The 12695-nt window shown below is 42.4% G+C and overlaps 1 protein-coding gene across 2 annotated transcripts in view; it reads right to left on the minus strand.

Annotated features, from left to right (window-relative positions):
* Positions 1-10972, minus strand: part of C1QTNF7 (C1q and TNF related 7) — a 100779-nt gene extending 89807 nt beyond the window's left edge. The window contains exon 1 of one of the 2 annotated variants that reach the window (XM_008522634.2): positions 10815-10972. Coding sequence is in view for 1 of the 2 variants with exons in the window: in XM_008522615.2 (XP_008520837.1) it covers positions 10491-10503 (13 nt within the window). In the remaining variant the exon portion in view is untranslated. Of the gene's footprint in view, positions 1-10490 lie in introns of both variants that reach the window. The other variant, XM_008522615.2, reaches the window with a different exon arrangement.
* Between the last annotated feature and the right edge of the window lie 1723 nt (positions 10973-12695).

Here is a 12695-nt window from a genome sequence, read left to right on the forward strand (position 1 = left end):
GTAACATACATTTTAAATTTCTTCCTCCAATCCAAGAGACATAAGGACAATCGCTCTCTTGGCAAAGGGCTTATATAGTCATGTGCATATGTGTCACAACTAACTGATAGAGAGGCTTTAGGTCTTATTTATAAAATAGGGATAAACATAGTACCAACCTGATGGGGTGTTATTAGGGTCTGTCTACTGGTGAACCTTCTGCATAGAGAGTGTGCTCTGTTAGCTGTTGCTATTATAGTGTGTGTGTGTGCATATTTGTTTAGGATTTTTTTTTTTTTTTTTTTTTTTGCTGAGGGAGATTCACCCTGAGCTAACATCTGTGCCAATCTTCCTCTATTTTTTAGTATGTGGGCCACGAGCACAGCATGGCCACTAACAGAGTGGTGTAGGTCCACATCCAGAACTGAACCTGGGGTCCCAAAGCCAAGCGCTCCGAACTTAACCACTAGGCCACTGGGGCTGACCCTTGGGAATTTTTTGAAGGGCAAGAGCTCTTGAGATTTCCTATACAGCAAGAAAATGGGAACTGTTTTCATGTCTCTAGATTATATTGAGTTGAACCATATGAAATTGCCATTTCTATAGGTCAAAAACACAGCAAGTGTTTTTGTTTTTTTTTTTTGCTGGGAAAGATTGGCCCTGAGCTAACATCTGTTGCCAATCTTCCTGCCTTTTTTTTCCCCTCCCCAGAGCCCCAGTACATAGTTGTATATTCTCGTTGTAGGTCCTTCTAGTTCTTCTTTGTGAGCCACTGCCACAGCATGGCTACTAACAGATGAGTGGTGTGGTTCTGTGCCAGGGAACCAAACTTGGGCCACCGAAGAAGAATGTGCAGAACTTTAATGACTAGGCCATCAGGGCTGGCTCCAGCAAGTGTTTTCAAAATAGGAACATTTCACATAAAAATCCGGATGTATGGATTGTCTTGAAAAATCTAAAGATCTGACACTGTCGGGCCCCATTGCCCCTGGGATGGTGACCGCCCACTTCTGGTGGAGCATGCAGTCCTAGGCCTCCAGGGTCTCTGCCACATGTTTACCCCTCACGCACATTTCCTGCTTGGTCCCTAGATTTCGGGTTGTAGCCCCTGATTTAGAGAATTGCCTAGATATTTGCTGGTAAAATGTCCCTGAGAAATGGGTATAATTTCCCTGGCAGACAAAAGCATTAGGACAGCAAGATAGAATTGTGTGAGCCAATGGCAAGCATAAATCATCCCAAACCAAACATCCGAGGCCTTGAAGGATCAAAACAAGCCAGGGAGAGCCAGTCTGGATTTTGCTCATCGCTCTGCTTTGACAGCGTCGTGGAAATACTTTCATCTTGACTGAAATTCTTTCCCTTGACGTGTTTACATTTACATGAAAGTCCATTCACTAAGTAACTAGTGTGTGCTCATTTCTCTTGCTTGGTCTTTTATTTTTAATCCCCTAGTAGATGTCAATGTCCAGTAAAAAGAAATCCCCGGAACAAACAAGTCTAGGGCAAGATTAGCCAGCTAGCCAAAACTATCAGGCTCCTCACAGTAATTAGCATTTGTATTTCACCTTCTAGCTTGCAGACTTTTTCTTATATAATATCTCATTTAATACTGCCAATAGGTCCACTGGAGTAGGTACATATTATTCCCATTTTCAATGATGAACAAACAGAGGCTCAGAGAGTTCAAATAACTTGCCCACAATCACACAACCAGGAAAAGTTAGGGCTGAAACTGGCACACAAAGAGATCATAATTCCAGATTCTTCATTCTTTTTAGTTAGCTATGAAAAAAAACAGCATCATAACATGGGTGAAAATAGGCTTTGCTACAACTAAGTTAAAAAAATAATCTGAATGTCTTAGTCTTTTTATGAAACGGGCTTACTAGCAAAGCTGATGCAAACTCAGCATTAAGGAAACTAGAGTACTTAAACAAGAGAGAGTGACAGTTCTCCTGTACTCTAGACTGTCAGACAATATCCAGAGCGGTAGTTAGAACATCTCTGGAAAGTGTCTGATTCTCATCTAGATAGAACCCATTGAACTCTACGTTCTTTCCTGCTGACCCTAGATTGGGTTCCGATTCTTTCTCAATACAAGGCTCCAAGTAGTCACTATCCATACCGGGAAGTTGACATGGAGCTAACACTAAACGTGAAACTCATCTGGAACTTGGTGTTCAGTCTGGATGTCCCTTCAGGTGGGGCATGTATACCCTCAGTGAACCACATGGCGTCCAATGGGAATTGCTCCCTGTAAATGCAGGGAGACCCAGGAGAGGATTGAAAAGGCAGACAGTGACAGCCTTTAAGTATTTAAAACACCAGAGGAAAGAGGTGGCCTTCTCCTTGCTACTTCTAAAAGCAGAACAAGGACCAATTGAGAGACATTAAAAACGACCATATTCTGATATAATAAAGAAGAGCATTCTGGTGACCAGTGGTGTTTTCATGGAAGGAGCTGCCTTATTAACTATGAGCTTTGTGCTGCTGCTGGCATTGAAGCTGAGGGTGAAATTTGTAATGTAGATAAATTCTAAAAGTCTGCTTGGATATCATTCCATCTCAGTCACAGGGACAAACAGGAGGAGGAGCAACAACTTCTGTGATATTTTAAGGGCCTGGCACAGAAATTGTCTTCAAAAAATGAGAGTTTTTGTTAAGCCTCCAGATTATTTTCGAATCATATAAAATTGCCATTTTTTTTGTTGGCAATAAATGGTTGAAGGTCAGCAGTTTTATATGGTTCAACATAATTCCCACAAAGGCAGGGGAATGGACTCAATTCTTTAGACTTACATCTTGTAGAGAAGACGGATGCCCGAGAAATTGTGAAGAGTTCACTGTGCATGGGTATTGGGTTGTTCTGGGCTGAATGCTGTCCCCCCAAAATTTATATTTTGAAGCACCTCAGAAGGTGACTGTATTTGGAGACAAGGACTTTAAAGAGGTGATGAAGTTAAAATGAGGCCCTGAGTGTAGACTCTAATCCAATCTGGCCGGTGTCTTGATAAGAAGAGGAAATTTGGACACACAAAGAAATACCAGTGGTGCCCTGCACAGGGGAAAGACGACGTGAGGACACAGTGAGAAGGTGACCAATTGCAAGCCAAGGAGAGAGGCCTTGGAAGAAATCAAACCTAACACCTTGGTCTTGGACTTCTAGCCTCAGAACTGAGGAAGGTAATTTCTCTTGTTCAAGCCACTGTGTCTGTGGTGTTTGATATACCATGCGTATACGTGGGTATCTCCTATATGGAGAACAGTAGGGATGAAGGTGGACAAGGAGGGTGGTCAAGAAACAGATTTTCACAGTCCCCCTAAAATCATGCCAAGGAATGTGGTCTTTACTGTGAAAGAAAAGAGAAGATGCTAATGATCTGAGAAACTGATGCGAGCACCTGTGATAAAATGGATTGGTAATTCTGATAAATTCAAAGTATTCCTTAAATAAGATTCTGTTTATGTCAAATTAGATTTTAGAGTGGAATGGGATGAAAATTACTTCATAAAAAGTCTTTTCTAAAAAAATTAATGGTGCAAGAAAGAAACTGAAAAAATTTAGTTACCAATTCAAGAGAATAAGCTGCTTTGGGGATGTTAGCAATTGGCAAGGCCACTAACTAATGTTTTGATGACAGCTCTCAGATGCTGTTGGAGTACATCTGGTGGGACGCGTTTTAAGGGAACTACATCGGTCATTGTTTTCTGTTATTGGTAGCACAAGAAGGGCCTAAAAGTTCACATATTTAATACTGTTCTATAATTAGACTTTTACGAAATAGAATTAACTCCCTCTCCTCGACTTGGAGGCAGACAGACAAAGTGTGTTGGAGTTTGAGCTCTCTTCTAGCTCTGTGGCCTTGGACAAGTCACTTCACCTTGCTCTCATCTTTCAAAAAGGACTATGTCTCCCTCCCTGCGGCCTGGCAGGTGAATGATGAGATGGAATGATAAACCGTTCTGTGGGATTATGGCTGTATCAAGCAGAGTCACACTATAGCAGTCCCCCTTTCTCCACAGGAGATACATTCTGAGACCACCAGGGGATGCCTGAAACCTCAGATGGTACCCAACCCTATGCAGTCATGTGTCGCTTACCTATGGGCTTACATTCTAAGAAATGCATCATTAGGTGATTTTGTCATTGTGCGAACATGATACAGTGCACTTACACAAACCTAGATGGTATAGCCCACTACACACCCAGGCTACATGGTACTAATCTTATGGGAGCACCATTGTGAATGTGGTCCATCATTGACCAAATCATCATTATGTAGTGCATGACTGAATGTACTATCTTTTATCCAAGACATATCTACCTATGAAGAAGGTTAATTTATAAATTAGGCACAGTAGGAGATTAACAATAACAACTAATAATAAAATAGAACAATTATAACAATATATTGTAACTAAAGTTATTGTAGATCTTGTCAACCCCAGCATACAATTTTTTTTCTTTCCTTATTAAGTCTAGAACTTTCACCCTTCACTTAAAGGAAGCATTTTATGGCTTCTCTTTGGCATATTCGAATTTCCAGCATCACTACTCTTGTGCTTTGGGGCCATTATTAAGTAAAATAAAGGTATCTGAACACAAGCACTGTGATATCATGACAGTTGATCTGGTAACTGAGGCGGCTACTAAGTGACTAGCAGGTGGGCAGTGTATACAGTGGGTAGTGTATACAGTGATGAAACATCTGCTCCATCTCTTAGTGCTTGTAGGATATTACGTAAACAACTCACCTGTCTGCATCTGAAAAATGGGGACACGGAGATGGCACATATGAAGTACTGGCACACGGTGCTTAATAAAAAGACTCCATTAAGCTGATCATAATAATACCTTCAACCAAGCAGCTGTGGGACAGCCATTTTACTGGTTATTGGGGCACACATTTCACTGACAATTATTGAATACCTATTGGGTGTGTGACAGAATAACTTAGGGAAATACTTATTTGCATGTCCTCCACCCTCAACTTATTCTAAGAGTGTTGCCCAGTGAATTGGATTTCCTTGTTTAAAGGTTGGGCAGGCAGAGCAGGAAGCAGAAGTTTCTTGAAAATGACCCTGCTTTTCTTTTCTGCAAGTCCAAGCCCAAGAATATACACTGGGAGAGGAGGGAAAGAAGGACCTCTGACGGGAGGTTTCCCCGAACCTGGAGAGACTGGGGGTCAGGGATCCACGCATCTGTGAGAAATGGAAATGATCACTCTGTGTGTCCAGAGGGGAGGGCTGGCTAAGATTGCTCAGACACTAGGTTCCTGGCCCTGACAGTGATTCCCAGTTCCCAAGCATGGTTTGAAAGCAGAATCCACAGACACAAAAGGGACAGATGATTTATAAGAGTGGGCATAATTGGTGTGCAGGACGACCTCCCTGGTACTGGAGGTGGTGGGGGTAGGAACCTGATACTTTCTGAAACTAACATTCTTATAGGCATGGACTCTTGGAATTAGATTCAAGATGAATTAAAGAAAATAAAGAAATGTGACATCTCTTGCAGACCTGTGTTTGTAGATTGTTCAGTCTTACTATAGTTGGAAGGCATTGGAGAATCCAAAGATGAATTAATTCCTCCTCTCTAGAAGCTTACCACCTATGTGGGAGCTGGAGGAGCTTATAGGACACCTACATGAATAACTATCGTTCAAAAGCACTGCAAGATCCTGCGGTGGAGTGAGCTGCAGTCAAAGTTATCATTCACAAGAGCTAGACAGCTGAATTTTGCAAAAGGCAGCCAGCCAGGAGGATGGATAAGAGTTTCCCCTGAAGGGATCTATTAAAATATACCCTCTGCCAATCATTGCATGCCCATACCACCATTACGTAATTGCCATAGCTACAAACTCATAAAACTTTTGTAGACCCTAGAGTTCTTTTGGAAATAGGCCTGCTTGGTATGAAATCTGCTTGGTATGAGAAATCTGGAAACTAGTGATCGAATAGAGAACTGTATAGTTAATGATTTCCATAAAAGTGCTTAAGAGTTTTATCTTCATGGAGTTTGAGAGCTGGGAGGGCTCTCAGAGGTCAGCTAGCTCCTCCTTCCATTTTACAGGGGTAAATATGATGCCCAAGTAGAATCTGGATTTCTTGAGGTCTCGGGGTTGTTATTCTGAAAGACCACTATGACGGTCAAGGCCTCGCTGTAACAGGTTTAGGAAATGACGTCCAACGTGCATCCCCAGCCCTTCACCGCTGTGTGGACAACTGCTGCTCTACGTCTCGCCCGGACAAATATCTGTTCTCAACTGGAGTTTTAGCCTCTGTCCCTCCTATACACTGATTAATTATCTTAAATCATTGTTCTAATAAACCGCCAGGGAGTTACTTTCTTGTTTACGAACTTTTAATGACTACTTCATTAAAAAAATCCGAACTTTGTGGTTTGGCATTCAAGGCTTTCTATGATCTGATTCCAACCAAGTCTTTTTTTTTTCCCTCAATCAAGCCTTTTGAGTTCATTTCCCTCCATGCATGGATTTCGTTCTGCCAGTCCGGCTTTCCTGTTACGCCCCACACTGTTCTTTTTCATGCTTTTGCTAATGTTCTTTACTCTGCCTGGAATGTCCCTCCCACCAATCTTTATCCACCCTTCAAGGCCAAATTCCACACCTCCTCCAAAGAGTCTTCCCCAGGTGGGGGACACGGTTCAGGATGACCTGAGCGGGAGACCGTATTCTGCCCCTTACTTCCTGGAAGACTTCAGGCAGGTTACCGAATTTCTCTAGGGCTCAGCGTTCTCATCTGTGAAATGGGCAAGTCAACACCCACCTGGTAGCCTTAAAAAGTACTTATGGGTTAGTCATATTGTAAAGTACTTAGCACAGTTCCTTGTACGTGGTAAACATCAAAGAATGTTACGTATTACTCTGATTATTCCGGGGACCTGTGGTCTCCTTTTCTCTGAACTCCCATTCTCTTAGAGCCTGTCTTATATTCTTTCTTGTAAATCTAATTTTGCATTTCAGGTATTGGAAGACACATTTTATTTTCCTCATCGGATTGATAACTCTTTGTAGGGTAAGACCATGTTTTATTCTAGCTTGTGTCCTTTGCTTTGCCCTCCATACAGGAGGCTCTCAAACCACAGGCAAACGCTGACATTTCAGGTGTGAAATTACGGACAAGAATTTGCTTTACTGTCACTTTTCTCTTCCTTCTAAAAGTTGACAATAGTTAAAAAAAGAAAAAGTCAATTTATTTAGGTATGAGAATCCCAGTTGTTGGGCTTCCATTTCATAGGAGTACGGAAATCAATTGGTGACACAGGTGATGGAGATGGATAAATTTCAGTTAAATTTTGGGAAACTTCATGCACTCAAAGCCCACGTGGCCTCAAATCACCAGGCCAACTCAACCTCACCATTTTCCAGCATGCATTCTGCATTCCATGTCTGTGTGATCCTCCTTGGAAAAAAACGGTTCCATGTTCTAATGAGTTTGGAAAACATTAAATTCTACTGACCCACTCATGGAGAGACAGAGGACATGTTAGGAAACTAAAACATGTGAGAAGTCCTGTGGTAGAGAAACCAGGATTTAATACAGAATACAAATAGCTAACATCCATTGAGCTCTTATACGCCGACACTTTGATAGTAGGCCCTTTACATGAAAACTCTAATTTAATCCTCAAAATGTCCCTATAAGAATAGATATAATTATTACTCTCAGTTAAATGAAGAAACTGATACTTGAATGGGTCCAAGTTTGCACAGCGGTTAAGGGGTAGAGCTGGGATGTGAAGTCAGACCTTTGTGACCCCAGAACCTGAGTCTGGTCCACCTGGTCCACTGTGGTGCACAGCTTTCCACATGCCCAAATTTGTCTAACCAGGCAGTATCTTTGGTTATTCTCTTATTAATACTCCATGAGACTCATATTCCTTGGGATGCGCTTTGGGAATGGAGCCTCGCCATCCCATGCTCTTTTGTTCACGGGAGCAGCCGTGATCTTTCCCCTTAGTGTCTTTGCTTGCTGGCCTCTGCCTGGATGCTCTTGCCCGCTTACCTCACTCATGACACCTCATTCCTCTTTCAAGGTCTAGTTCAAGTGTAACCCCGTGGGGCACTTTCTTTGATTTCAGCAGGCCAATTTGCAACACCTCTCTTTGCATTCTGCACGTACTTTCTACTTTGTTAATGTTTGTGTCTTTGTCAAAGGCCCTGTTCAAAGAGCCTTGGTTTCTGGCAGAGTGGACATTCCATTAAGGATCAGTGAATTACAGTGGTGTCTCTTTCCTAGCCCCTTGGGGGGTTTACTCCTGGGCCTTTTCAGGTCCTGGTACACAGACGTGGGGTGTGCTACTGTAGCCGGCACCCTGGGCTAAGCCTGGTTCAAGCCCGAAGCCGCACTTCCTGGCAGTTCATTAGTTAACACTCTCCTCCCTCTGTCCGCCCCCCGCTCCCCCCCTGCAGATGTTGCCTCTCTCCCAGCCCAGCCTCTCTGAGGTGAGGAGGTGCGATTAGGTCACATTGGGCTTCTCGTCAGTGTCCTTTTTGGGACAATCTTGACCTGTCCTTTCCAGGGCGCAGTCCAGGTTTCATTACAAAGTCCCCCAGTGGCCCAGTGGCCGCGCTGCGGATGAGTCAGCTGGCTCGGGGCTTAATTAGCAACCCTAATTGCCCTTTTGTTTTTGTCCTCTCTGGGGCCTTCTCGGGCCCAGAGGTGGGGCCTGGCGGGTCTGGCTTCCAGAAATGCCGCCAGCCTCCATGGGAGCTAGCGATGGGAAGTCCAAGCTCCACTCCCGAGCAGTCACGTCATGCCACACTGCGCATTTCTCGGCTCCACCCATCCCCAGAGTGCACTCAGGCGCCATGCAACCACCGGCCATCCCAGCTCTCCAGCTGCCTGCAATGAAGTCATGGGGTGGGGTCCTGGAGACCCCCTCCAAATAGGGTGGGGGTTTCCCCAACTGGTCTGGGAATGGCCGAGAGGACGAGAAGGAGGAGATGGTAATACTCTTGTCTATCCAACCCACCTCTCCCTCTCTGGATGTTGTATGGCGGGTGTGGATAGAAGTGGCAAGACGAAACGCGCAGAGAAGCTATGGGAAGAAGGGCAATGAATTGGCAGACACGCACGAGTCCCTCACTTCCTCCTCCACTAATGAGGATGGATGGAGAAGGAGCGAACAGTTTCTTTTGACCACCTGGCAATGAGCTGATTGAGCTACTAGCTCCCTTTTCTATCATAATTGTCCTTCCTCTGATCTTAACGTCTTTCCTTTCACTGAGATGGCAAAAGGCAAGGGAAACCGCTATAATTCACCTTAGGTAATTACAGTTTGACACAGAAGGAAAAAATGTCCCAGAAACAGAGTAACAGCTGGTATAGCAAGGCAGGTAGAGCCCTTTGCAGCCCAAGCACAGCGTCCCTAGGGCAGTGCCTCACATTCTCACCCAGGCCTATTGAGCATGTTTGCTAGTGTTTCTGTACCAGACAGAAACCCATCTAGGGTTTACAGACCGAGGTCGCCTAGATATCCTAAACCACTCAAGCTCCGTCAAACCCACAGGGCTTTTTAACCTCTGCCTATGAGTTCATATGTGTGCACGGAGGAATGAAAGTGGGACTCTGCTAAAATCGCAGTCAGCCGGAAGAATTTGCAGATCTCAGCAGATATCTAGCTTTTTGCACCTGGAATTCTGCCTCAGAAAGATGGGAACACTGATAACAGAGACTTTCTCTGGGAAATAGGAACAACACATCACCATTTACGTGTCCCTCCACCTAAAACCACAAAATACTTCTCGTATGACCAAGGCATAGAAAAACAAGGAATATCTTAGTCTCTCTGCTCCCTACCTGTCTCTGAGGCACAGTCAAGAAAGCAAAGCCACCCTATTCAGATAACAGCATGGTCAGTCAACTGCAACTTGAATTAACAAACTTGGAGTTGAACTTTTTTCCCCAGGACATAATAACCGTAACATCCTCTCCTGTGGTTACAAAGGAAAGTCAAATGGGTTATTTAACTTTTAAAAACATATTCTGCAAAACAAACTTATAAGAAGTCATAGTAACCACATTTATGAGAATTTTTGGAATGATATTAAACTCTTCTGTGGGAAAGATTTCTCAGTTAATAGAAAGATCATTGCTCAGGAAGTTGAGTTGCATTTAACGGGATAAGAAAACATAGATACTCTGTCCTTGGCAATAAATTAACCCGTTGCTTCACTAGTGAATGCTGGGCACATCAGATTGGAGATGCTGAAGACCCGCACACATTTCCTAAGAGAAATGGCATTTTTCATATAGTCAAAGATATTTCACAGAGCTTTGTGCATCAGGCGGAATAGAAAGTAGGAGAAAGCACTACCGCTGAATTTATCATTTCCAACTTCTGATTTATCGTTTGTTGACGTACTTTCTACAAGTTCCCCATTTCTTTACAAGTAGCTGTCTTAAGTTCTTCCAGTAAATATTTTTGATGAAGGCCAAACCGGAGGGAAAAATAGAAAAATGCAGTGAAAATGGTAGCTTACCTTTTCTAGGCATTGCTGTTATCAAACTTTGCCTCCCCAAATGAGGCTTTCTTGCTTTGGTTGTCCCATAAATTTAGAAGCCATTAAAAAATTTAAAGCAGAAATATGTTTATTATTCAAAGCTGCTTCAAAACAATACAAAAAATAGCTTGATGAAAAATGAAGTGCTCGTCTGAGCCTGAGAATGCGTTTGAAGCTTGGAGCTCATGCTGTCGTACGAAGTTTTGCAACTGTCTTTCTCAGTTTAAACAGCCTCCCGCTCCTCCCAGGCACTTGCCAACTTCTATAATTTAAAGCAACTGCGATCCTTCCCATAATACTCACATTTCAAAGAGCTTAATATATACTCTCGTTAGGAACACGTAGGAGTGGGCGACGTTTTTCTGCAAACCCCAGACAGAGGCGAAAGAGAAGCAAAGGTTTCAGGTATCTAAACAGTTCTATTTCTCTCTTATCCATTGCTCTTCTTTCTGGTTTCCTTCAAGTTGCTTTGCCTTCTCAAGCAATGCCTTGAGACCAAATGGCATCACTTCACTGGGAGCAAAAAAGCACATAGAAAAGTTTATGTCCCAACTTATGGAACAATGAAACTAGTGAAATTGTGTTTAAACATCAGTTTTGCCAACACGGTTGTTTCTGTGCAATTCTTTCCCTAACTCATCTGTTTGAAAGTTTAAATTAGTGTACATTGCGTTTTCAAAAAGGGGAAATATCTAAAATGATGTTGTTTGCATTGGTCTTATTTTAGCCTTCATCCTGTACATGAATCGTAATCTCATCTCTAGGAAGGATCCTCATTTTGCAGTCTGTCCATGTAGCTGAATAAATCTTCTGACATTTAGTCGGGAGTCCAAGATACCCATTTTACTATTTTTGCCACCCTTCCCCAACTTCCATTAATCTCATACACACACACACACACACACACACCGCACACAAGCATTTGTGACTTCAAATTACAATCAACTTAAAGTGTGGTCAACTGAAAATGGTGATTTAAACAATATTTGTAGTATATCTTAAAGCAGGTCTTTCTCACTACCTGATAGATACTAAGGGCTTAAGAAATACTTCCTGAATGAAAAATGTATGGCATAGGTTCAGAGCCGTCCACAGTTTTGACAATTTTAGTTTGCATAATTGTTCCCATCAGGGAAGGTTAATATGTCAAAGCTTGTACAGAGAGCAAACATAGAATAACGCGTGCCTTTGCCAGATTTAATGAATAGCTATGATATAATAAAATCCCCTAAATGAGTCTAGAAAACATTTGTTAAATAAATAAACCATTTGGTGGAGAACAGAAATGTTGACACAGGCACAATCTATTAAGTATGCTCACTGTGTAAACTTCTGCAAACAAGTTTCAGGACAAAACCTCATTCAAAAACTGTAACATACTTATTTCAAAAACTATAGATGGTTTTCCACTATGTTTTTTGAGTCACCTAAAGTGACTATTATGCTATGGATAGAGGATAATACCTCTGATTGAAATTGTGTAAACAGAGAGGAGATCTAAAACTACAGGGAAATGGTCAGGTTTCAGATTTTCTTTGCTATGAAAGCAGAGAAAAAGCTGGAATCTATTTTTGCTCTTGCTTCTACTGGGGAAACATCTGGAGGCACAAACACGTATAGTGTCGTACACCTGGATCCACCACATTCCAGTCATGTGCCTTGGATGTGTTACTTAATTTTTTTAAGTGTTGATTTCCTTAATTATGAAAGATTAAATACAAATATGTTAAAACAACCTATTTGCATATATGTATAAATTATATTTATTCACCAAATATTAATTAAGCATGTCACTTTGTATATCAGGTACTTAGCAAGACCCATGTATGAGTCACTACGATTTATCACGGCAGCTAGTGTTACTTCTCCTAATATCAAAATTGGTAATGGGGATGCTGCTCTGACAAAAATCTAACCTTGGTGACATTGGCCTACACAGTCAGGAGGTGAGTGGCAGGGAAACTGAGACCAGAGGCTAGAAAGGTGAAGAGTCTGGTTTTGCAGTGGCAAAACCTTAGGTGGAACTGACACCTATGACAACTTGGAAGGTCATATGTGCCAAGTAACCTTTTAGCTCTAAAAGAAGAAGATGGGGAAAAACATTAGTTGTGTGTGTTGGCCACTGTTGACTGGGTTTGGCAAGGTGTTTCGAGAATGAGATGAGCCCAGGAAAGAAATGGCTAA

The sequence above is a fragment of the Equus przewalskii genome, chromosome 3, assembly GCF_037783145.1.
Source record: "Equus przewalskii isolate Varuska chromosome 3, EquPr2, whole genome shotgun sequence".
NCBI lineage: Eukaryota > Metazoa > Chordata > Mammalia > Perissodactyla > Equidae > Equus > Equus przewalskii.